At 45.2% G+C, this 26,690-nt stretch overlaps 1 protein-coding gene across 37 annotated transcripts in view; it reads right to left on the bottom strand.

Annotated features, from left to right (window-relative positions):
* Cfap74 (cilia and flagella associated protein 74) overlaps window positions 1–26,690 on the bottom strand; it is a 75,961-nt gene that overhangs the window by 35,600 nt on the left and 13,671 nt on the right. For 35 of the 37 annotated variants that reach the window (XR_004944242.1, XR_004944243.1, XM_036179032.1 and 32 more), the window contains exons 2-17: window positions 20,981–21,068; window positions 19,482–19,566; window positions 19,204–19,347; window positions 18,004–18,102; window positions 17,433–17,537; window positions 15,243–15,416; window positions 14,575–14,685; window positions 13,920–14,022; window positions 13,120–13,277; window positions 11,624–11,825; window positions 9,998–10,156; window positions 9,578–9,751; window positions 8,910–9,028; window positions 5,666–5,732; window positions 5,260–5,349; window positions 992–1,156 (exon numbers count right to left, since the gene is read on the bottom strand). Coding sequence is in view for 35 of the 37 variants with exons in the window: in XM_036179032.1 (XP_036034925.1) it covers window positions 992–1,156; window positions 5,260–5,349; window positions 5,666–5,732; window positions 8,910–9,028; window positions 9,578–9,751; window positions 9,998–10,156; window positions 11,624–11,825; window positions 13,120–13,277; window positions 13,920–14,022; window positions 14,575–14,685; window positions 15,243–15,416; window positions 17,433–17,537; window positions 18,004–18,102; window positions 19,204–19,347; window positions 19,482–19,566; window positions 20,981–21,047 (2,022 nt within the window). In the remaining 2 variants the exon portion in view is untranslated. The remainder of the gene's footprint in view (window positions 1–991; window positions 1,157–5,259; window positions 5,350–5,665; window positions 5,733–8,909; window positions 9,029–9,577; window positions 9,752–9,997; window positions 10,157–11,623; window positions 11,826–13,119; window positions 13,278–13,919; window positions 14,023–14,574; window positions 14,686–15,242; window positions 15,417–17,432; window positions 17,538–18,003; window positions 18,103–19,203; window positions 19,348–19,481; window positions 19,567–20,980; window positions 21,069–26,690) is intronic. The other 2 variants (XM_036179037.1, XM_036179043.1) reach the window with 2 other exon arrangements.

Raw genomic sequence — 26,690 nt, 5'->3', positions numbered from 1 at the left:
TGACTGTCTATTTTACCTTGGCCAAGCTGGCTCCTGTCATTAGCTTAGATGCCCCATCATAGACCCCACCTTTGAGCAGCTGAGTCTACCCTCTTTACACTGTATTTGGTCACTTGCCCAGAGGCTGACTCTGCTCCAGCCTTGGTTGAGCTGACTCTCCTTTCTCCACAGCTGGTTGCAGACAGAACTCCTAGATATTCTGGGAGCCCCAGGCAACCCATCCACCTACCCAATGCAAGCCTGGCTCCCAGTCACCTTATTTCACCTGCCCTGCTCTCTGGTTCTGACCACAGCCCCACCTTCCCCCACAGCAGCTTGCTCTCCACACTGCCTTGGTCATAGCTGCCCTGTTGGTCCTGCCATCTCCTGGGTGAGATGCTTTCTGGGGTCTTTGTTGGGGCACCTGAACAGAGCCAACACAATTGTTTCATGCTTCTCATAAGAATGCTCAAATAGTTTAGAGGCATGTAAGAAATGGTACACCGTTTGTTCATCTTCCCCAAATGATCCCACAATCCATGAGAATGGCGAGTTCATTTCCTGAGTAGGACTCCTGAGTCTGTTGCCATTCACTGTGGCCCATGCACAGTCTTCTTGGGAAAAACAAAGACCCTTTTCATACTCTGGAAAGAGATTCATGGTGTCTCATGGAGCTGTCTGATTGGACTCTGGTCTCCCAGTGCTCCTACTCAATATGTACCACATGCCTTAAAGGGAACCCCATTCTGCTGCCATTGCTCCTGAGGCCAGACTGCATGTGTCCTCATTGGAGCCAGACATTTTTTTCTCACTAATATGAGCCTGTTCTGACATTTTCCTTTCCCTGCTCCCCTCTCAATTTGATGGCAGTCTTATTTGCTCACTTATTTGTATACACATGAGATAGTATGCATTGCTGGGAGGGTGCATACAACACCCCATCCTTGACTGAGCAGAACCACACACAGGCAAGATAGCATGGCTGCTGGTCAGAAGCTGGCAGTGCGCTCACCATTTTCATGATGGGTTGGTGTTCTTCCATCTCAAAGAACTCAGAATCCAGGAGAAACTTGAATCTGGTGCCCAGGCCCCCAACATTGGTCAATGTGATGATCCGGGATGTGGTCTCACCCACCACATAGCTGCCAAAGTCGATGAGCTCCTTGTCAAGGGATAGCTGCCAAAGAATATAAGTGTAAGCAAGGGTGGCCGCTAGGCTAGTTGCATCCTCAATCACAAAGGGAGTAGGTCCTTTCAGGAATCATGACCCAGAGAACCCAATGTCCCACAAGAGAAGGTTTACTCTCTCAAATATCAAATGCAGTCCCAAGAAGCTAGGGGAAACCTGACTCTTCTGCCTCACAGGGAGGCTTGCATTTGACTGCAGGCAAAGCAGGCAGGGGTACCAGGTGCACATCAGGTAGATGGCTCAGCAGTTAAGAGCACCAACTGCTCTTCCAAAGGACCCAGGGTCAGTTCCCAGCACCCACAAGGTGTCTCACAACTGTCTGTAATTCTAGTTCCAGGGGACCTGACACCTTACACAGAAATATATGCAGGCAGAACACCAATTTATGGGCTGGGGAGATGGCTGAGAGGTTAAGTGTACTGACTGGTCTTCCAGAGGTCCTGAGTTCAATTCCTAGCAACCACATGGTGGCTCACGGCCATCTGTAATGAGATCTGGTGCCCTCTTCTGGCCTGCGGGGATGCATGCAGGCAGAACACTGTATAAATAATAAATAAATAAAATCCTAAAAAAAAAAAAACACCAATTTACATAAAAATTAATGAATCTTTTTTTTTTTTTTAAGTCACAGATTCATGTAGTGACCAGGACAGCTTGGGGATCCTGCGTCTGATTTTAAGAGGATCCAACCAGGACCTCCCTGATTGAGAGATGATGATGACTGAAAGAGATGAGTCATAATGGTCTGGGAATGGTAGACAAGCTATAACAGCTGCCATTCCTGGGGGAGGTAAGTTGTCCTGCAGATACCAGGCCTGAAAAGTGCTGCTTTTCAGACTGGGATCATATCATGTCATTCATGCCCTCCATGGCTACAGGCCACAGACTCTGTGCTCAAGCTACGAGTGCCATGCCTGGGCATCACTGTGGTTCCTCAAATGGCCATTTCTCACATGGCTGTTTTGGGACACTGAATCTAAACCCAGGGCTCCCCCTGCAGTGCTTTCTCCAGAGGCATGACAATGGGCCACTGAAGCCAACAAACCAGTGTATAAACAGAGTGGTTCAGATTCAGACCAGAGAGGCCACCTGTGCCTGCTGCAGATGACCAGCGTAGGGCTGCCTTTTCTCCCTGCTGAGTCAGCGTTTTTGCTAGTTTTGCCGCCCATCCTAGACTTGCCCTGAGAAAAACTTTTGCATAGGTGTGTCTCAGTGTTTGTGACAGTAACTTGTCACAGCAGTAGGGTGAGTGTGGGACACATGAGGCACACAGTACCAGCTTCCTAAAAATGGCCCCCAACTTGTAGGGAGGTGAGAGTATTAAAGATGGAAGGGAAAGTAGAGGGAGTTATAATAATCACAATGCACTTTATACATATATGAAAGTATCAAATATCAAACTCAGTACAAGATCTTTGATTGATTGATTGATTGTTTTTTGAGACAGGGTTTCTCTGTGTAGCTTTGTTGCGTGTCCTGGAACTCACTCTGTAGACCAGGCTGGCCTCGAACTCACAGAGATCCGCCTGCCTCTGCCTCCCGAGTGCTGGGATTAAAGGAGTGTGCCACCACCGCCTGGGCAAAAGCTATAATAACTACTTTTTAATTTTAATTATTTCATTTTATGTGCTTGAGTGTTTTATCTTTGTATGTGTACCACATGGCGTGCCTGAGGAGGTCAGAAGAGCACATAGGATCCCCTGGAACTGGAGTTACAGATGGCTGTTAACAGCCATATAGGTACTGGGAATTGAACCTGGGTCCTCTACAAGAGCAACAAGTACTCTAGAAGAACAACACTATCTTCTTGCAAAGGACAAAGGTACCTTAGCTAATATCATCACTCTCTTGTTTCCTGACCAAGGATACAATGTGATCAATTGCCTCAGTCTCCTGCAGCCATGACTGCCCCAACCTGAGGGACCAGATCCACAGACCAGAGCCAGAGTAAATCCTTCTTTCCTCAAAAAAAAAAAAAATCATTCCTGAGTCTAATTTAAGCTATATCTAATTTAAAAGAGCACAGGGACAGAGAGACCCAGTAAATGCAGCAATAGGGAGCAGTCGTACAAATTGGGATGTTCTTTTATAAAAGAATTGGCTTAGTAAGTTTTATGACCCAAAAGTGGAAGGGAGCTGCTATTCCAGGTCAAAACATACTCACCAATGTGATAATCAAACGCAATCTCCATGACATAAAAACATAACCGCTATATAACAAGGTAGTATGGAGACAACTGGACATATTTGATATGAATTCAGTATTAGGTGAACCAGGAATTCTGTTAGTTTGTTGGTGTAACATATATACTATTATCTCAATTCTCCATTCTCTCTTTGTTCTACCTATCATACTGGAAAAGGTCTCTCTCTGCCCCACTTATTTTGATTTTGAACTTGTACATGGGCCTTGGTTTGGGCAATAAATCAATGGGAGATGTGAAATAAGTGAAGGAAGAAATTTGCTGGTAATGCTGGCTTGGATGTCTGCATTTCTAGTCATTTTCCATGAGAAGTTCATTCTAGATGGACACTGCTCTAGAGGTTACAAGGTTTAGAAGGCCATGGTGAGATGTCTGGAGCAGAGCTGCCTGGCCCGGCCCATGTTAGTCAGCTCACAGTGGACCTGCAGGCTTAGAATCATATGTGGGACTAAAGACACACTACAGTCTGTCACAGTACTGAGTTTGTGTGCTGTGAGTGTCACTGTGGCAAGAAACAATGATATGGTGGGTGTTTATTAGAAATGCCAACATTTTTTTTTTGAGCTGAGAATCGAACCCAGGGCCTTGCGCTTGCTAGGCAAGCACTCTACCAATGAGCAAAATCCCCAACCCAGAAATGCCAACATTTTTTAAGGGTGCTGAGTCTGATATTGGTAATTTGCTCTGAAGTGGTAGATAGTGGGTATATGGAAATTCACTGCATGATTCTGTGTTTCATTATGTTGGCAAATTTACTCACAATAAAAATATCTGGGGCTTGAGAGATGGCTCGGCAGTTAAGAGCACTGGCTGCTCTTCTAGAGGTCCTGAGTTCTATTCCCAGCAAATACATGGTGGCTCACAACCATCTATAGTGGGATCTGATGTTCTCTTCTGACAAAAAATTGTTCATGCAGATAGGGCACTCACATACATAAAATAATAAATAAATCTTTTAAAAAATTCTCTGAAAACTGGGTATAGTGGTGTATATCTTTAATCCCAGCACTCAAGAGGCAGAGGCAGGTGCATTTCTCTGAGTTTGAGGCTAACAAATACACACACACACACACACACACACACACACACACACACAGATACATACACACACATGCACACACGCGCACACACACACGCGCACGCACGCACACACACATACACACACGCACGCACACACACAGACATACACATACACACACGCGCGCGCGCGCGCACACACACACATACAGACATACACATACATACACACAGATGCACACACGCGCACACACACACACACGCACATGCACGCACATACACACACACGTGCGTGCGCGCACGCACACACGTGCACACACACACAGACATACACATACACACACGCGCGCGCACACACACGCACACACGTGCACACACACGCAGACATACACACACGCGCGCTCACACACGCACACACACACGTGTGCGCACACACACACAGACACACACACATACACGCACGCACGCGCACTCACACATGCACATACATACACACGTGCGCGCGCGCACACGCACACACACGTGTGCACACACACACGCACACACGCACGCGCACACACATTTATTTATCTGAGGACACAACTAAGAGCTGAAGAAAGGACTGGAGTCTCAGACAGATCTCCTCCACTCTGAACTCTGGGCCTCTTAGTCAGGGACTCCATACGGAGCAGGATTTATCTAGAAATTTCTAGTTCTGGTCTGATGACTCACTTTTTCAGGATATCTCATGTCACCCAGCCTTGGACCATGTTGGAGTCTGACTAGAGGTGTCACTGGACCAAGGTCTATGGTGGAGCTCTAACCCATGCCCTTGGTACTCCAAGGGTGCAGCCCGTACCATGAAGAGAGTTTCTGGAGACTTAAACTTACAGAACATTTTTTCGTTGAACATTTCAGTGGAACAGAAAAGCCGCCTGTCTGAGCCAAAAATGAAACATTTCCTTCCAGATCTTTATTTATCTAAAAAACAAAACAATCCCAGTCACCATAAATTTCTATGATGACACAGTTACACAGGCTGTATCTGTATAACTATGGCTTGGACCTGCCTACTACTTGCTTAGTGGATTTCCAGCAGAAGAATCCCAAAGTGTCCCACCTAAACAAGCCCTGAAGAAACACACTTCACAGCCCTTGAAGAGTTAGTCACGTGAGAGAATAAAACCAAACCTTTTGGCAAGCTTTATTATGCTAGCATTATAGAATGATGCTGAATTTTGTTGTTGTTGTTATTAAGCCAGAAAAAATAGCACCCTTATGTGATCCTTTGACGTACCATAGGCTTGAAGGTGACGAGAACTTCACAGGACATCCCGGCTGACATGGGACCAGGGGGGTCAAAGCTGCAGGAACAGTACATGGGTAGTTAAGTCACTGTGCAAAGTGGATGTTCACTACATACTCAGCTGGGCCTTTTAGACCCCCTTCTTTCTTCCTGTTCCATACCTGTGCTGGCTGGTTTTGTGTTCACTTAACACAGGCTAGAGTCATTTGAGAGATAGGAACCTCAGTTGAGAAAATGCCTCCATAAGATCTGTCTATAGGCAAGCCTATACAGTATTTTATTAATTAGTGATGATGTGGGAGGGTGCAAGTAAAGCAGTACCCCTCCATAGCCTCTGCATTAGCTCCTGCCTTCAGGTTCCTGTCCTGTTTGAGTTCCTGTCCTGACTTCCTTCAATGATGGACTATGATGTGGAAATGTAAGCCAAACAAACCCTTTCCTCCTCAAGTTGCTTTTGGTCACTGTGTTTTCCAGTAGCTATAGTAGCCCTAGGTAAGATAATATCTCTACTTAGGTATGTTGGCACATGAGCAGCTCCAGGGCTGCTGTGTTCCTTACTGACTCCATTTCCTGATGAAGAGGAGATACTTGGATAATCTTCAAATGTCTATCCAGTGAGTGAGCCAGCACACTGAGTGAGGTACATCCCCAAAAGCCAACTCCAAAAAGATGGGTGCTGTGGGATGTCATTACCCTGGGGATAATTGCTAGGTCTTGGATCAAGGATGTTGAGTTCTAATAGCAACACGAAGGGAAGGGCTGTAAGTCAAGACATCCAGTAAAACAGCCCCAGCTGCAGGAAAATGAGATGGGAGCTACTCTGTCTTGATCTGAATCCTGGGTAAGTGAAAGGGTCTTCCTACAGAATTCCTAGTATCAGGCCTAGGTTTACAATGTTGGATTTTACATAATTTTCTTGGTTTGGAAGTACACAAAAACTTAATATGAAAATGTGTCTCTGGGTACTGGGGAGCTATTTCAGTCAATAAGTTGCTTGCTATATAGGCATGAGGATCAGAGTTCAATCCCCAGAACTCAAGAAAAGAGCCAGGTGTGGTAACATGTGCTTGTAATTACAGCACTGGGGAGGCAGAGACAGGAAGATTCCGAGGGACTCTCTCCCTAGAGACTAAGTGGTAAGAGGATCAGAATCCAAGGCTATGCCCATGTAGGGTGTTCATGAACCAACTCAGTGAGAAGCAGGCGCTAACTCTAGGAACTTCACACAACAAACTATTGAAACTTGTATGATCGAGTGGAGCCTCTAAAGGCATGTGGTAAAACAGTAAAGTCATAAAGATACAGAGTTATGGGCAGGAAGAAAGAAAAAGACACTGTTAAGAAAAAGGGCATACCCACATGAGCAAAAGAAATGGTAAGTTTAGAAATCTTAAAAACTATAGCTGGGCACTGGTGGTGCATGCATTTAATTCCAGCATTTGGGGAGCAGAGGCAGGCAGATCTGTGAGTTCAAGGCCAGCTTGGTCTACAGGGTGAGTTCCAGGACAGCCAGGGCTACACAGAGAAACAAGAAATCCTGTCTTGAAAAACCGAGAGAGAGAGAGAGAGAGAGAGAGAGAGAGAGAGAGAGAGAGAGAGAGGAGAAATGCCACCTCATCTGAAAAAGAACTAGGAGGTTTGAGAAATGAGAAACGTAGCACTGAAACAAGACAGTCAGTCAGCAGCTTCTGTAGCCAGCTAGACACAGCTGAAGAGACCAGAAGCCGGGGCCCCACACACTGCCTGTATAGGCAGAGAATGTGAAGCAGCTGCCATAAGGACAGGGAGGCTGGGATGGTTCCACACAGGAGGAACAGGGCAGAGACAAAGCCATGAGGAGGGCTGAATAGGGAGAGCTGATATTTGCAGGCTAGGGATGAGACATTTCGAGAACTGCTCAAAGATAAAAACCTCAGCTCTAAGAACTGCAATGAGTCTAAAGAAGACCAAGCATCTCAGGTATGCTGCAGTGGGGCTGAGGGACACTGGGGCCAGGGGTCTCAGTGCAGCCAGAGGAAACTGGGGAACATGCTACAGAGTCACAACTACCACAGCAAAAGAAACCAGAAGACAAAAGGGGATGCTAGCCTGTAAGTGTGGGGAGAATCTTTAATCCATGCCTAGGAGGGAGGGCTTTGTGATAGCTGAGGTAATGGTGATCACCAGCTAACCTGGGTCCTTGATACACTCTCCAGAAACCCTACAGGCCCACAGAAGCAAGTGACTCAGCATGGTTAAAAGACAGAGAAGCTCTCAGATCTAAAACTAATACACTAGGCAAAATAAACAATTTTTAGCAATACTCCCTCCATGCAAGACTTTGCAGACACCTAGGAGATTCTGCAAATCGCCAGGAAGTACTTAGGTGGGAAGTACTGATCAGGGCTCTGCCAGCCAGTGCTGTTCATGGAGAAACTGTTCAGGAACACAGTCCCACAGGAACAGTCTCATGAAGACACCCTTCAGGGGAAAAGAAAGGGACCCCTAGAACCTGTGCAGAGGAGTCAGGGACCAATTTATATCAAGCACTCGTTTTAGAAATTGTATATCACACGCTAACAGATGTAGTTGATTTGAGCTATGAACAGCCCTCCCTATAAGCTGGACATAGTGAAACATACCTGTAGTGTCAGCTATTTGGGAACTGAGGCAGGAAGACTGAAGGTTTGAGACCAGCCTGGACTATATGATGAGTTCAAGGTCAGCCTAGGATGCAGAGCAAGACTTGGTTTCAAAAACAACAAAAAGGAAAAGGGAAAAAAATAGAAAAGAAAGATGAAGGTCAGATGCTAAGAAACAAAACAAAGTGCTGCTGAAAAGCATTGCAAAGTGAAAAATGGAGGGGTAGGATGGGAATGGAGAAGCAGCAAGCGTTAAAGGCAGAAAGAGACTTAAAACATCAGTACAGAAGTGACACTACATACACAAGAAGATTCTTAGGAAAAAATGAAACACTAGCACAAAGAGAAAAATAAATTATAGCTCAGAAAAGCAGTCTTGAAATCTTCATGGAGAGAAAGCATGCTAGCTGCCAAAGGGACTCTGCAGTGCCAAAACCAACACACAGAGAAAATGTGAGGGACTTAGGCAGCCTGTCCAAAAGCTTGGTCCTGTGTTCAGAGGGACTGGATGGGTCTTCGTGACTTCAGTATTAAGAGATGGAGCAGTAACCTCTCCAACTCTTCAAGGCAAGTTGGCCCATGGCCTCATCATGCCTAGACTCTGCAAGACTCACTCAATGTGGATGAAGTCCTTCAGGCTCTCCTCCACACCGACCAGCTTACAGTAGTTGATTGTGTAGGTAGCATTTATCAATGTGATCTTCTTCTTGTACACTTTGCCAATATCAAAGTCCTGCAGAGACAGAGGAGACATGATGACCCCAAGCCCTCCAGTAGGCCTCAAGAGCAGGTCAGGGGAAGAGGAGTACTGACTCATGAGAGGTTAAGGATCCTGGAGGAGAAAGGGATTCCCTAGGTTTCCCTTGAGTTGTGATGCCTCCTTGAGGTGTGTGAAAGGTAGTGAAAAATTTCCTCCTCAGCAGGAATGAGCTTTGTGGGAAAGAAAGGACAGAAGCACAGGATACATTCCTAGCCTGTCCTTTTGTAAACGCTGATACCCCAGCTGGTGGCAGGTGCTGGGGTCCTTTGGGGCCCCATCATGAGAAGGGGGAATTTGCCAAGCAGAATGGGCCTAACAAGTGATTATCCTGTTATATTCCTTCACAGGAGTCCAGGCCCCTTTAAAAGAGTGCCCAGGTGCTTTCTGCTCTGTAGGCTGTCAACTCAGTCCTTGCACACCAACCTCAAAGCTGAAAACATCTCTGGGTTTCCCAAGGTCAAAACAGAATGCATCAGAGGCAAGAGAGTAGATGAAAGGTTTCTTTGCTTGATCATGGCTCACCTTGAAGTGAATGACCTCTGGCTTACTGTTGAAAGGGCGGCCCTTGAACTCCCTCCCAGATACCACCTGCTTGTGGACCACCCCACTGCGCAGCTGCTCCATAGTGCGGGCCAGGATGTCCTTATCCATCTTAGTTCCACCTACAGGTTTCCGTTCCATGTCCTCCTTGGACACCTTGGGTTCAAAAAGACAGAGGTCCATGCTTGTTCAAAGCCTAATAATGAACAAAGTGCAGGGCCAAACCTGGCAGAGCAAGAATAGGCTGGCTGCAGGCCAGTTCTTTTAAAAATAATGGAAAGGAGAGAAGGACCTAGAATTTGAAGGAAGCAGTGACGGGCACAGAATGGAGCAGAAGGTGGGCAATTGCACCCAGGAACCTGGCATCTCAGTGTGAAGGACCTGACAGAGGAAAGCTGTTACCTGGTATGACTTGTAGTCTTTGCTCCAAAGCCCGGGGATATCTGGTTCAGCCAATATCTCCTCCTCTGTACTAATGCTTCCCAGGTCCATCTGCATGGACTCACTGGATATGACTTTCAATAGACAGGAAGGCTTGGGGTGTAATGCCATCTCATTTTCCTGCCAGCAGAAGAGTGACACAGTGTTATATGCTCATTACAGAATGGAGAATATATAGGTGAGTAGGAAGAAAACAAAACCCCTTGGAACTCTACTGGGTAGTTGGCCTGACAACCCACCACGTCGTTGTTGTCGTCATCCTCCTCCTCCTCCTCCTCCTCCTCCTCCTCCTCCTCCTCCTCCCTCCTTCTCCTCATCCTTCTTTCTCTTCTCCTTTTTGAGACATGGTCTTTCTATGTAGCCCTGGCTGTCCTGGAACTTACTCTGTTGACCAGGCTGGGCTTGAACTCACAGAGATCTGCCTACCTCTGCCTCCCCAGTGCTGGGATTAAAGGAATTATTTTATTCATTACAGAGACAATTGTATACATATAAATCCTTGTAACTTTAAAATACACCATACTCATGTCTATGGATTACTTAATGCCTTCCTATAAGTGTTCAGCAGAGTTCACAAGAAGGTCTTGTTCATAGGAAAGTGTTCTGATTAGTGGACATGTTATAATTTTATCTACCATTCCATCAGTGATATTCATTGTGTTGAATTTTCATGATGGATGGCACACTAGCCCTGGAGAAGTCTTGCAAAAACTCAGAAAATATAGCTGTACTGGTTTTGTTGGAACTGTTTTGGGGTTCAGAACTCATCTGGTTGTTCTGTATGATGTGGGAAACCAGGGCCCTTCCTTCCTCCTGGAGGAAAGAAGACCGTCATTGTAAACCCCAGGATTTGTTCCCAGTAGAGCAGATTAAGGCTGTGGTCCAGGAGCATCAGGAAAGTGACTCAGGGCAGCAGGGAAGGCCTTTCAGAGGGAGAATGCAGGAGTATGTACAATGTGCCCCCAGTGGAGGACAGGTGCACCAAGGTGAGAAGCAGCTGAAAGGCAGAGGCTCCACCTTGTACACAGAGGTGAAAAACAGGGAAAAGCCTATGGTGCGCTAAAAGAGGCCAAAGCCCAGTAGCCCAAGAAAACATCTGATGTAGGATGCAGGGTGCTGGGTTAAGGAGCATCTGATGTTCTTACACCTTTAAGGAGGGCTAAGTTGGAAACAAATCTCTCCATCTTAGGGTGTTGTCTACACAGGCCCCTGGCTTAGGCCAGGACCTTGGTGTGAGTGAGAGGGATCCTCAGCCTTCAGGGAGACACTGGGAATGCTTGGCAGTGAGTGATAACATATGTACGGACTCTAGCTATACAAGCCTCTTTACATGAGGCTCACTCCACTTTGTAGGAAGGACAGATGAGGAACTTTCCCTTATCTCATAGAGAGGCAGCTTTGTAGGCTCTAATAGCACCGTTGGCTAATATGAGGAGCTTGCATGAGGGAAAAAAGGACCCTAGTGGGCATCACAGGGCCATGGCCTTGTGGACCTTAGCCAGCTTCGCCACACTTGAGTCCTTGGTCCTTCCCACCTGCACTTTCAAGTGTCTGACCTAAACTTGAAAACAGCAACGTCCTACTCACCAGCAGGTGATTTGTGGTTATGGCAGTCTTCCCTTCACAAAAGTCAGAGATATACTTCCAGGTCTTGTCTCTCAGAGTCCATTGGTCTGTAGTTTTAGAGGGTTGTTGCTGTCTCTTTTTCCTATGTTCTTCCTCAGCTTCCTCTTTCAAGATTCGACTTACAATCTCCTGCTTCCGGAGTTTCTGGTCCTCTTCAAAAGCCCTATGGGATGTGCTTCTCAATAAGAGTCAGGTGCCCTTTCCCAGAACCTGCAGGCAGGGCACCTAGTGGCTACTGGGGTTAGGTATTATGTTCCTTTCCGCTCTCTGGTTCCTTCCCAAGTGCTCAGGTCTAGCCTAGGAGGGCTCTGGTGTTAGGACAGCCTGTCTTGGGTGGAGAGTATAGCAGATAAAGCTCATAAGGGCTACTAATGGAGATGTGACTTGGATCCTCACCTTACCATACCCTGCCTTGCCCTGTCCAGCTCTACATTTGACCTGTTTGATTTTGAATTGTCTCATGCAGCCCAGTCTAGAAGTCCCCACAACAAACTCTGGCCCTCATGAGCTTCCATACCCTAGTTTCTAGGCTTGTGGCTGAGAAGACCCAGCTGAGAAAAAAAGCAAGGGCAATATTAGGGTTTGGTGACACCTCACTCACTCATTCTCAGATTCATTATAGCCATCCCTTGCTAGGCACCACCCAGGCAACAGATCTATAACCACATCACACATGGGCAGACTGACAGGAAACATCGAAATTCCAGTGGCAACTGTAGGGGTCTCTCTCTCTCTCTCTCTCTCTCTCTCTCTCTCTCTCTCTCTCTCTCTCTCTCTCTGTGTGTGTGTGTGTGTGTGTGTGTGTGTGTGTGTGTGTGTGTGTGTGTTTTGCACATTAGTGAGACAATTTGAAGAGGAGGATGCCTCATAGCAAGAAAGCCAAAAGACAATATCCAAGCAGATCCAGTGACCAGCAGGGATCAGGGACTTGGGAGAAGGGGCTTGGCCCTTTGGAATGAGGACAGCTTTAGGCAGAGATACCTAGAAGCTAGGTTAAGTAGAAATAAGCTAAGTAATGTGTGTGAGCTGGAAAAGGCCAATATGAAGTGGCTTCTTTGAAAACTCTGTGGGAGAAAACCCTGACTAGTGGCCTGGAAGAGGCCAGAGAACGAAGCTGAAGGGCCATATGTGAATGAGCCCCAGGTATCCCCCAAGGAGGAGGGAGCCACAGAAGCTCAGGAACCTCACAGCTGAAGAACCAGGAAGTCACGAGAGGAAATGAGGAAAGAGGTGTCCTCACCCACTAAGAACCTCTATAAAAAGCCCCCAAATGCCAGAGCCCCCTGGAGACTTCCCTGCGTTGGGGAGGGAGTGCTGCAGTCCTCATCCCATAACCCACAACTGCTTTTGGTGAAAAGTCTGGCCAGGAATTAGCTTTGTTACTTTTAGGGGATGAAGGTTAAGCCTTTTGGTTCTCTCTGTGCCCACTTCACAGGTAAATGTCTCCCAGCTCTCACCGCTTCTGAGCTTCCAGTTCCTGGTGCCTGCGCTGATGAAAAAGGTGCTTGAATGCATCTCCACCTTGGGCCAGGATTGCTTCCTTCTCTGTAAGGGCTTTCTGCTTAGCCACCTCTGCCCTGCTTTGGCCCCATGCTTGGAACTTCTTTAGTGTTTCCTGGAAATAGGGAACTCTAAAGTCACAATACCAGCATATGCCTATGTACACACCCACCCACCCACACACACACACACACACATACACACACACACACACACATTCATACTCAGACCTTTTCCTTGAATGGATCTATTTAAATCAGTGCTGAAACTATGGGTTCAAGGTAGGCAATTTGCAAACATTTATAATTTTCCCATGTATCTTTCAGCCAACACACAGCTCTGTCCCTTGAGTATGGAATTCTGTGCATCAGTGTGCATGTCGGCCACCCACTGTTGGTTCCCTTGCCTCTGAGTCTTCACGATGTTGTGACCTACTCTTCCCTACTACATTCCTACCTACTCTAGACCTGAGCCCTAGTGTTGGCCCTCACACTGCCCTGGGTCCATCACTATTCTTCCACCGAGATGAGGCCCTCTCACAACAGTGTTAAGGTGTTTTCCTTTTGCTGGACCATGGTTCCCGTCTGCAGTGCAGGCAGGAAGCCTGTGGTGGAGGCATGGTAAACCTTCAGGCAGCAGCTGAGCAGTCTGTTGGGCTCATGGCAAGAGCCAAGGATAGAATTCTGGCTTCCCAGAGCAGGACCCAGGGGGTAGGTGGTCAGTTGGTTAGATGTGTCAGAGGCAGAGCCACACCTACCCGACTGGCGGTGATATTGTTCTTCAGTGCCAGCACAGCATCCATGCGCCGTTTCATGTGCTTGCGGGACTCCATCTCCTCCTTCTGCTCTTGCTCCCGAACTCTGGAGTGATGTGCACTTTGTTTATTTATTTTTTTTGCTTTTGTTTGTTTGTTTTGAGACAGGGTCTCTCTATGTATCCCTGGCTGCCCTGGAACTCACTCTGTAGACCAGGCTGGCCTCAAACTCAGATATCAGCCTGCATCTGCCTTCTGAGTGCTGGGATTAAAGGTGTGCTGCCATGCCTGGTGTAATGTGAACTTTTAGTAGGAATGTATGCAGGCAATGCTGACAATTATAGAGGAGTCTTAAGTGCTGGTTACTTCTACCGGAGAAAAATGAACGTTGACAACACAAAGGTCAAATGGATAAGCCTTGCTGTCCAGGGTCTATTCCTGTGGGACAGGTGGTTAGGGGTGTTCTCTAGACCCTAGGGCCTCAGTGTGTCTCATGCTCCTCCTCGAAAATGAAAATAGCAGCTTAAAATAAAAACTCCAGATCTATTTATTTCTGATGATTAGGAAATGACTTACTTAGGGAATTTCAAAGTGAAGGCCAGGAACCCACATTTCTAGAAGAGCATTGACAGAAGAAAGAGTTAAAGTGAGGACCCACCTTCCCAGAGAGGCCTTCAAGAACTTCACAGCGATCTTGTGGTTTCTCTGGGCATCTTCCACCAGTTTCTGATGTCTCAGCCCCAGCTCCTTCTGCACATGCAAGGACTTCCTGCAGCGACACAGGCGGAGACTATAACAAGTGTAACACGATATACCTGTGTGCCACGAATATTAGACAAAGTGCTGCTGGGGGCTCTGCTATGAAGAAGTCACCAAACACAGGGTCTGACCCAGGCTGAATAGGAGTCTGGCAGGAGAAGAGACCAGCAAAGTTGATGGTATAAAGAGATAAGAGGGACTTGCTCCATCTTGAGAGAGCAGAGTCCAGTAGCCCCTAGCTTCTGGGGATTGGTGGTTGAGCAGAGATAGGAAATGCCTCAGAGGATGTATAGGAACTGAGTTTGAGCACTCCAAGGATTGTGTAGGCAAAGGAGTATCCAGATGTGTGACAGGACCAGAGAACAGCACAGCTGGGAAGGGATAAAGGAATATGCAGAAGGAAGGGTCTGATGGTCTCATTGGTGCAGGTCAGTGGTGACTGTGTGCACTTAATATGGAGTAGGGAACTAGGCAGGACCCATGGCACAGATGCAAAGAGCTGGATCTAGAAAGACTTGATGTAGAACATGAAGGAACTGGCAAAGACCAGGTCTGGGTGGCACTTACCGGGCCCTCAGCAGACGGTTCCTCTCCACCTTCTCCAAGGTTTCTTTCTCCTTTTGAAGCTGCTGGGCTGCGTGTATTTCAAGGGACCTCAGCCTAGCTTCTGCTTCTTCTTCGTTTCGCTTCCGGACATCCTCAAATTGCCCCTTCTGGATCTCAATGTGCCACATGGCATTCCTTGCAAAAATAAGCCATTTGTTGTTTGTGGTCACTAAGGGTTTGAAGACCTGGTGTCATTCCTCTGTGAAGCATCTATCTGGGGGTCTGGGGCAATCCTGGTACTTTATTTTGACAAATACTCTAGGCAGATATTAGACACCACTGATGAGGAGACAGCACCCTTCTCTAAGGCTTCCCTTGGTCCAGAGACTGAGGTCCCACTCCTGGTCTCCAAACTTAAGAAAATTGCCATCACATCAAATCTAGCCTGACCACAGGCACTTACCTGAGTGAGTGGGTCAGCTCACTGTAGTGAATTCCTTGCCTGGCCTGAAGAAAACATCTAGAAAATGTCTTCTGAGGGGGTCATTGGAACTACCAAGAACCACCTCGAGTCTTCAAACATGCTTGGGAAGAGGCTCAGAGAATGGTAGCGGCCACCCCTGCCCAGGGTATATCTGGATAATGAAGGGTCTGTCTGACTCTGGTCTTGGATGACTGTCCTCAACTGTCAGTAAGTACTACATCTGTGGTGGCTACAGTGTATATAGCACTCCTCAGGTTCCCAGCACAAGTCTAGGAGGTTTGCAGCTCATCTTTGTTTAGGATGAGTAGCAGGAAGGCAAATACAGAACTGTCTTTCCCAGGATGTGGGAACCCATGCATCCATGTACCTCTGCAGTGAGTCAAGTATGGTTTCTCGCATCACGGCTGACACATCTAGACATATGCTACAGAATTCTGAGCATGCTACATAAGAGCATCTCCTGGGGCCTTGCTCTGCCTGGAGGATAGCTTTGCTCAAAGTTCTGCCCAGAGGACCCTGCCTGACCAGAACTAATGACAAAAGGTGCATGATCACCATACAACATTGGGAAGAAGTATTTCAGCTCAAACTTTGCATATCTGACACCAAGGCAAATATCTCAATATAGGCAGAGCCTCCAAGGGTCTTGCCTGCCGTGGTTTTGGATCCACAGACACTAGCTAGCCAAGTGTTGATCAAGAACAGTGTAAATATTGACTTTCTCAGCCATAGATGGACTGACTTGTCCCCAACTGCACATCTCTCCACATTTTATGTGTGTGTTCGGTCCTGAATTGTAGCAATTATAACAGGTGCAAGTCAGGGACTGGCTTAAGGCTCAGGAGCTCACTGTGGGAGAAGGGAAAAAGTCTGGTCTGACTGTGGTATGTAGCCAAGAGGCAGCAGCTGTTACACTTACAGTCAGGGTTTCTGACAATGCTCTAGTCCTCTGTGTGTCTTCTGACAATGCTCTAGTCCTCTGTGTGTCTTCTGACAATGCTCTAGTCCTCTGTGTGTCTTCTGACAATGCTCTAGTCCTCTGTGTGTCTTCTGACAATGCTCTAGTCCTCTGTGTGTCTTCTGACAATGCTCTAGTCCTCTGTGTGTCTTCTGACAATGCTCTAGTCCTCTGTGTGTCTTCAGTCTGGACAGCTCTCCAACTTCACCTGCTGTCATATAAGAGCACAGCCATGCTCTGGACCTAGAGTTGGGCAGTAGCCCAGTGGTTCACAGAACTGTGTATGTCGGGAGCTCTTGCTGGTGTTAGCAGTGAGCTGTTATATCCCCAAAGAAACCCTTTCTTTGTGGACTTCTAGAGGCAGTTCTAGTTTGCATACCCCTGTGGATGTTTCTAGAAAAGAAGAGAATACTTTTCCCCCTCAATGTTAGGGATCAAATTAAGGTTTTATGCATACCATTCAAATGATCTACCACTGAGCCCCAGCCCAAGAGGTATAGGAAATAAGAAAAAGAGAAGACACTGATTATACAATTACTAAAATTATAAATAAAACTGAGGAAACTGAAAGAAAACTTAATGTGAAGAGCTTTCCTTCAGCTGTGTCAACATGCCACCTTTTATTTCCTAAGCATCTAGAAGTGAAAAGCAAATTATTCTTCACACTCAGATCAGGAATTGTGCCACAAGCTGCTCCAAGATCTGTGTCCTGTGAACTAGCTGGATGCTAACTTATGAAGCCCACCTTCCACACTCTTGCAAAACTTACTCGCTGTCCTTCAGCATGGCTGTGATTTTGGACTGCAGATCTTTCTCATTCTCCAGCTCTGTGTGAAGGCGTCTGGATGCAGCCTGGAGACGGCCCAGAGCAGCCCTGGAGCATATCAATAGAATACAGTAAGCCATTCATGTAGTCAGATGTCAACATTAAGTATCTTCCTCAATCATTCTCTGCCTTATGCTTTTGAGACAGGCTTTGTCACTGAATCTGGAACTCAGATTCAGCTAAAATGGCTAGCCAACAAGAGCTCCAGATCCTTCAGTGTTGGGATTATAGGTGTGTGCTCACTGCTATGGGGGCTGGGGATCAAATTCAGGTCCTCATTCTTGTGTAGTAAGTATTTCACCAACTGACCCAGCTCCTAGACTGACATTTCTTCTTTGTGTTATGATGTGTTTTTGCCGTCCTAGAGAGATGCTGTCTGCCTCTTAACTATCTGAACAGAACAGGTACTTAAGACTCATCTTTGTTGAATGAATAAAGCTCTATGTGTGATACTATCTCAGCCATCATGGTAACACTTGGCTGTCTGACCTCCTTGCCCACAAGGATGACCTACATGTTGTTGGCTTCTCTCTCTGCGGCGATCTCAGCTGCCAAGCTCTCTTGCTGTTTGGTGAGGAGGTCCATCCTCTGATGACAGACACGCAGCTCCCCTCTAGAACATTAAAATAAGACTTGCCATAATGTTTTCCTAAAGTTCTAGCCTCAGAAGGGACCAGTGGGGGAGAGAAGGGGGAAGGTCTAAGGTGCAGGCCAAGGACTAGAAATACTTTGTCTTTCTAGGTGTCTCTCTGGCACTATCATATCTCATGAGTAGGGTGTTCCCTGAAAACCCTGCCCAAGGAGCCAATTGTATAAACTCCTGCAAAGGTGATATGCCTAGGAAGCCAAGGGAAATGCGGTTAATGGAGTATGTATAAGCACAGGCCCCCAAGAGCACACGGCTACAAATGGCTGCAGCCCCTTGTCGACACACACACAGGCCAAGGCAGGTCCCTGTGTAAGCCTGGATAAAATGCTCACTCCTGTTACGAGACTTTCACCTCAGCTAGAAATAATGGAATAAAATCTAAAGCATGAGTTCTAATGGACACTCAGAGGATGTCAGGACAGCTGCAGCATGAAGAACATGACGTTGGTATTGGGTAAGACCTATACCCACAGGTGGTGGTACATGCTAAGGTCATGCAGAAAGATGCTTTTGTTTTTCAGAGACTCCAAAATAGGAGTAGTATCATGATCCTGAAATTTACTTTCAAATGATTCAGCTAAAGAATCATAGCTATGACACATGTTGATACATATTCAGTGGTAAAAGCTAAACACGGTAATCTAGTACTGGCATACAGGAAACAGCTGCCTACTACTAGTTTCCAATTTTTCTGTATGTTGGAGAAACACACTCAGTATTTCCATTGAATATGCTGGCAGACCAAATGCCAGTGAGGCCAAGACCAGGAGGACCCTGAGAAGTAGGAGGCTGTTCACTAAGGCCTCTGCCACACCTGAGACATGCAGGAACAAGATGGTCATGGAGGACCTGGCAGGACCTAAGAGCACCCTTAATTCCCTGGGATCTTGTCTAGATTGAGGGAAGGGAAAAGTGGATGGAGCCCTGAGTACCACATCTCTTCAGGTTCTGTGAGATTGCTCCTTGTAAAGACTCCAGCAGGAAGCTAAAGGCAAGACCTCCTACATGAACATGTATAACCAGAAGGAATGGCTAGGCCATGGGTCCTCAGCCTCGTGAGCTCACCGAGTCTTCTGAATAAAAAGGTCCTTCTCCTCGTGCAGCTTGTCCAGGAGGTTCAAGCTTTTCCGAAGGTGAAACGCCTGGACTCTGTCTCTGGTGGTCGTCTTCTTCGTTTTCTCGGTAGTCACTTCCTCTTCTTTTGCTGGACTTGAAAAAAGAAAACACTTGCTTCACACACAAACCACAGCACTCAGCACTACCTGAGGATGCACTCCACCCAGCATCTCCACAGCCACGGAGCTACACTCCGAGAGAAGGAAGGCTGTCACTCAAGGAATTACCAGCAGCATCCTAGGCGAATGGTGTCCTCAAATCCCAGAAGAAATGGGTCCGTCTCAAACTCTGGATCCTCCAACTGGATTCTTTCTAGAAATCAAGGAAACAGTCAAAACAAAACAACACAAAGCCAAACTGTAGCCAGAGTGTGGTGGCTCATTCCTGTAATCCCAGCCCAGGAAAAGGAAAAGGACGAGAAGCAGGAATCCCAGGTCAGGTCTAGGAAATTGGAGGCCATCCTTGTCTCAAAATATAAAACAAAAATATTTTCAGAGGATAAAGAAAAAAATTTTATTTATTTTTTTGTTTTTTGTTTTTTGTTTTTCGAGACAGGGTTTCTCTGTGTAGCTTTGTGCCTTTCCTGGGACTCACTTGGTAGCCCAGGCTGGCCTCGAACTCACAGAGATCCACCTGTCTTTGCCTCCCGAGTGCTGGGATTAAGGGCGTGTGCCACCACCGCCCGGCAAGAAAAATATTATTTTTTTAATAAAATTTTTTTGAAAGATTGATTTATTTACGTGTATACAGTGTTCTGTCTGCACATATCTCTGCAGGCCAGAAGAGGGCACCAGATCTCATTACAGATGGTTGTGAGCCATAATGTGATTGCTGGGAATTGAACTCAGGACCTTTAGAAGAGCAAACAGTGCTCTTAACCTCTGAGCCATCTCTCTAGCTCCCAAGAAAAATATTTTTAAAAAAGAAAAATAAAAAGTCTGGTGGAGATGATGCACGCCTTTAATCCCAGCACTCAGGAGGCAGAGCCAGGCAGATCTCTGTGAGTTCAAGGCAAGCCTGGTCTACAGAGCGAGATCCAGGACAGGCTCCAAAACAACACAGAGAAACCCTGTCTCGAAACCAAAACCAAAACCAAAAATGAAAGAAAGAAAAGAAAAGAAAAAAAAAACCATAAAGAACTATGGGTTTATCTCCTCATCATCAAAATATGCCTGTAAAAATTACTGAAAAGAATGTGTAAAAGCCTACCACCACAAGGAGGATGGAAGAGGGAAGACCAATGAGAGGACCACACAAACCCAAGAAGAAGGTCAGGAACAGGGTGTAACAGGGACGGGGTGGAGCAGGGATGGGGCCCGCACAGACCCAGAGAACAGAGCCACAGGATCAGTTTGTAGGTGAGGAGGGACACAAAATCAAGGATATCTCAGAAAAGTTTGGATCATCTGGAATTTAGAAAAGAAATTCTAAAATGTTCCAGAAAAACAAAAAATAGGTCACATTCAAAGGATTAAAGTTAAAAATGGCATCAATTTACTAATGGTGACTTGGAAAATAGAATAATATGGATTGCCACATTCAGATTCTCAGCCATTATTATTATTATTATTATTTTGTCAACTAAAGACAAGAGCAGAAGCTCCCTGTTTGAGAAATAAATGATTTAGTAGATGCACTTTCTGTACTTTCCTGGAATAAAGGGCAATCAAGAGCACACTGTCTTCTATGCTGAAACTTGTCTGATTTTGGAAAAGGCCTCTATTACCATCGTCTATGGCAGGGAGGCTGTCCACCAGGTCCTCATCGGAAACCAGGGTAGTAGGTTCTTCCATACTGGGGGAGACAGAAATTAACTGCAAAAAAATTATAATAAAATATGTATCAACAATATTATAGATTTTAAAATCCTTAACATTTACAAGAACTAAGAGTGCAATGATATATACCTGTGGTTTCACTATTTAAGAAGTGAGGAAAGAAGATGTTTTGTTTGTTTGTTTGGTTTTTGTTTTGTTTTGTTTTTTTTTTTGTTTTTCGAGACAGGGTTTCTCTGTAGCTTTGGAGCCTGTCCTGGACTAGCTCTGTAGACCAGGCCGGCCTCGAACTCACAGAGATCTGCCTGCCTCTGCCTCCCGAGTGCTGGGATTACAGGTGTGTGCCACCACCACCTGGCGAAAGATGTTTGAGACCAGCAGTTGCTACATAACAAGACTCAAAACTACAAAAGGTAATAATTTTTCTTATACAAACACATTTAGAAAATATATAAGCTACAAACTGAAAAAAAAATATTTATATTTTTGCCAAAATATTTGACAAAAGTTTGTATCTAGAATATAGAGGTCCTAAATATCAAGACAAAACTTCAATTTTAAAGGGTCAAAAGAGTTATAATTTATGTTGAAAAAAAGATAAGGAAGTGGTGAGTAGACCTGTCTGTTCACACATGTACTTAACACAAATGATTTGGTATGATAGGATGGCTCAGCAGGTAAGGGCTTGCCACCAAGCCTGACAACCTTGGTTTAATTCCCTAGCACCCACTTGGTAGGAGACAACACATGTGCTGTGTCACATACACACATATACAACATTTTCAAAATGGACTAAAAATTTAAAAATGGAACAAATGACCCAATCTCTTTAACAAATAAACATCAGAGTAAGAAGAAAAGTCAAAAGACCTTGAGGGACAAGTCAGCTACATGTCCTATGAATACTGTGTTTGGCTCCTGATTCAAGCAGAAACCCTAAATGAAATTCTTGAGGTAATTCCTGAAAATTAGCAACAGGTGTTGTATTTTATTTAAAAAACAAACAAACAAAAAACAAAACAAAACAAAAAAACGACTATTTGGTTGGAGTTGATTTGATTTTATGGGTTGGCTAAATGTACAGAGGTACACACTAAGACTTTCCAAGAGAGATGGGAGTATACCTGGTTGTCTTTACAATGTGTTAGCCCAAATAGGAACAGGATACACAGCACTAATACGCTATGATTGGAATCTAAGGTTCATATTATCCTTCCCCCCATTTGTTTTAATTTTTCCAAGATTTGTTATTTATTATTATTGGTGGTGGTGATGGTGGTGGTGTGTGTGAACTCGAAGATGCCTGCAAAGGCCAGAAGAAGGTTTCAGATCTCCTGGAACTAAAGTTACAGGTGGTTGTAAATGGCCCAATATTGGCACTGGGAATTAATCTTCAGTTCTCTGCAAGAACCACAAATGCCCTTAACAGTTCAACCATCTCCCCAGCCTCTTTCTCTTTGTTTCTATGATTATGGAATTTTTCTTTTTAAGAAAAAAAATTGCAAAAAGAATAAAATACAAACAGACTCAGGTTTAGCCACTGGAGACTTCCTATAGTTGATAAGTCAATTTTAGTCACTGAACTGCATCCAGTTCTCAGCAGGGCTGTGCACATGTGTAGGTACATATGTACATACAACTGAGAAAAACAAATCAGAAACTTGCCCAGTGCATTTTAAAATATGAGCAGAAGAACAAAGAACAATAGTATTGAAGGAGCATAAGGGAGGCATGTCCCACCAATATTAAGACTTATTATGAAGTTATAAAGTTAGAACAGTGCCATGGCAAACAGAAACAGACCTGTAGAATAGGATAAGGAGTCTAGAAATTGGTTGCTAAAGATTGATACCACTTAGTACAAAATCTCATTGCTCACCAGCAAGCAGGACTGGGTGTTTTTCAGTGGGCATGTTGAGAAGCTGGACCCTTTCCTGGAAAATCATCTCCATGTGGATTAAAAGCTCATATGTGAAAAGTGAAACCACTGCAGTGGCAGTGGCCAAGGGGGAGTCATGACCTCAAGATTTCTAAATAAGGCACCAAAGGCATTAGCCATGAGAGAAAATGCTGATAGAGTCACCTATATTTGAATTTAACACTTCTGATCAGATGACATCCTAAGGAGACTCAGAGGAAAGCATGGGGTAGAAGACATAACAATCCATAACTTAAAACATTTTCCATCAAGACCATGAAAAGGACCTACTGAGTTTATGTAGAATACACTCCCCAGAAGAAACACAGGCAAAAGTTCATATCAGGAACTTTATAATAAGGGACATTCAGCCAATACACATGGCAACCGTGTATCCAGTTCATCAGCATAACCAGCTATATATCTGTTCTTCTAGAGTTATCAATAGAGCCCTCTTTTGGATAATAAACTATCTCATGATCATAACTTAAGAAAAGTAGTTCAACATCAACTGTAATAAGGGAACTGAAAAGTTACAGTGAGCTATCATTACATAGTCATCAGACTTGGGAGCATAAAGATCCAGCAGGTGCTAGTAAGGACATGTTCTGTGGGATGTTCTGTATGTCAAGCATGTTGCTTTGATTGGTTAGTAAATAAAACACTGATTGGCCAGTAGCCAGGCAGGAAGTATAGGTGGGACAAGCAGAGAAGAGAACTCTGGGAAGTGGAAGGCTGAGGCAGAGAGACGCTGCCAGCCACCGCCATGACAACTGAGATGTAAGGTACCAGTAAGCCACAAGCCACGTGGCAACTTATAGACTAATAGAAATGGGTTAATTTAAGATATAAGGACTAGATAACAAGAAGCCTGCCACGGCCATACAGTTTGTAAGCAGTGTAAGTCTCTGTGTGTTTACTTGGTTGGGTCTGAGCGGCTGCGGGTCTGGTCGATGAGAAAGATTTGTCCTCACCGTGGGCCAGGCAGGACCAGAAAAACTCCAGCCACAGACGTGAAACAGTGAAAAGGCTGATATGCCAGCAGTGAGGTGGGAGGTGGAGCTTTGGCATTAGACATTAGGAGCTAGGCATCATACAGGGAAAAAAGAAGAACAACCCTTTACTTTCCCTATTCTTTAAAAAATGAATGACTATATGCTTGTTAGCTAAAAACAGCACAAATTCATCTCATGAGCCCAGAGCAGCGGTTCTCAACCTGTGGGCCTCGACCCCCTTAGGGTTGCATATCAGATATCTACATTAAAATTTATTAACAGTAGCAAAGTTATAGTTATGAATTAGCAATGAAGTAATTTTATGGTTGTGGGATGTCTTAGGGTTTCTATTGCTGTGAAGAGACACCATGACCACAGTAATTCTTATAAAGGAAAACATTTAATTGTGGTGGCTTGCTTACAGTTTGGAGGTTCAGTCAGTGCATTATCATCATCATGGTGGAACAAGGAGGCATGCAGGCAGACATGGTGCTGGAGCTGAGTACACTACATCTTGCAGGCACAGGAAGTGAACTGTCTCACTGAGCATGCCTTGAGCATATATGAGACCTCAAAGCCTGCCTCCACAGTGATACACTTCCTCCAACAAGGCCACACCTCCCATTAGTGCCACTCCCTTAGAGGGCCATTTTCTTTCAAATCATCACAGAGGGTCACCACAACATGAAGAATTGTATTGAAAGGTTGAAACCCATGCTCTAGAGGGCAGGCATCTGATCTAAGGCCACAGTGTCAACAAGTGTGTGTGGAATCAGCTTGACACAACCACTGCCATCTTTTTGTTGTTGCTGTTTTAAGATTTATTTATTATGTATATGGTGTTCTACCTGCATGTATGTCTGCATACCAGAAGAGGGCACCAGATCTCATTATATATGGCTTTAAGCCACAATGCGGTTGCTGGGAATTAAAGTTAGGACCTCTGGAAGAGCAGCCAGTGCTGTTAAACCTCTGAGCCATCTTTCCAGCCCAATCACTGTCATCTTAAGTCAAAATTATCATGATGTCTTCCAATTAGCCCTAGCTGTTTTTTCCTCAGCAAATCATAAATAGATAATAAAATCATTAGAGTATTATGTGGGATTTTACAGCAGATTTTGGCTTCAGAGATCTCCCTGACTCTGCAATTTGTCTCCTTTTCTTTTGTGGCAGCATCTCATTACAGCCTTGAATTCACAATCCTGTCTCAGCCTCCTGAAAGCTAGAATTATAATAGTATGTTGTCATTAAGATAAATAGGCATATTTCAGAAAGAATGGGTTTGCTTTTGTTATAGTCCACAAATACGCTCCTCTTTTTGCCCCAAAATTTTTGTCCCAGGCTGCAAGTTTCCATCTTGCCTGCTGCCATTCAGGCCCACACTTGTAAGCTCCTCCCACCCCACCCTCCACCCCCAACCCCAATAATAAACTGCACTTGGTATAACCCTAGGTTTGCCTTTCTCTTCTTTCTGCCTCACAGCACTTTGAGGCCGGTCCTTATAAATCAGAACAAGGTTGTTCTGGAGCAGCAGGGCTGTGTTCCTTCTAGAAGCCAGAGGGTGTGTCTATTTTCTTGCCTTTTTACTGTCTATCTCCAGCCACCTTCACTCATTGGCACCCAGGCCTCATTCCAACATGTTCAAAGCTGCAGCATCAGCAGGGTCACCCATGCTAGAGCCTTTGATGTTCTCTCTCCTGCCTCCCTCTTCCACTTACATGACCTTTTAGTGTAACTGCATTCATTAGGCCCACTGAGATGACCCAGGATGACTCTTTCATCTCAAAGGCAGCTTGATGAACTACCTCAGTTCCTCTGATTCATAGGACATCGTGTTCTTACTGGTTCAGAGGATTGGGACATTGGGTTTCTCTGGAGACACTGTGCTGCCTACCTTACCTTCTGAAGCAATAGGCTTTCTTCTGAGAGGGACACCCTCTCCTTAGAGGAGACTGCAGAAACTCTCACTTCTCACATTAGTTTTCCAGGGTTGCCATAACAAAACACCCCGATCTGTATGCTTTACATCACAGAAATGTATTCTGTCAGTCTTGAAGCCAGAAGTTCATGTTTGTTTTTAAGACAGGGCTCCAGGCTAAGCCCATGCCTTTGATTCCTGCACTTGAGAGGCAGAGACAGGTGGATCTCTGAGTTCAAGGCCTACAGATCGAGTACCAGGACAGCCAGGGCTACACAGAGAAACCCTGCCTTGAAAAACCAACCAACCAATCAACAGAAACTACTGTTCAAGAGTAAATTTCTGATCTAAATACAAGATGAAATGAGGATCACAGGTTTGTGCGTAGTTAATCAGGAGAGGCATTGTGCTGTGGTGAAAGTGAGATTCTATTTATTGGCTTGGGCGGGCTTTTGATATTTGCTTGACAGTCAGTTCTCACATTGCACACAAGAAATTAGGCATCATTTGTCTGATGAGAATATCCACGAGCCAGTATCAGTACCAGTACCTGGCCTACAGTAGACATTCAGTGAGTATTTTGATAAACATCTCTACTCTCATAAAGAAATTATTTTATGGGAATCCAAGCTAAGGAGGCCTATCCACTTCCAACGAAGGGTTCTTTGTGGATGTGAATTTTTGTTGTTGTTGTTGGTGGTGGTTTTTTTTTTTTTTTTTTTTTTGAGACAAGGTTTCTTTGTGTAGCCCTGGCTGTCCTGGAACTCTCTTTGTCGACCAGGCTGGCCTCGAACTTACAGAGATCCGCCTGTCTCTGTCTCCCAAGTGCT

Source organism: Onychomys torridus, chromosome 2, assembly GCF_903995425.1.
Source record: "Onychomys torridus chromosome 2, mOncTor1.1, whole genome shotgun sequence".
NCBI classification, from domain to species: Eukaryota; Metazoa; Chordata; class Mammalia; order Rodentia; family Cricetidae; genus Onychomys; species Onychomys torridus.
This window is presented reverse-complemented; position numbering and strand designations above follow the sequence as displayed.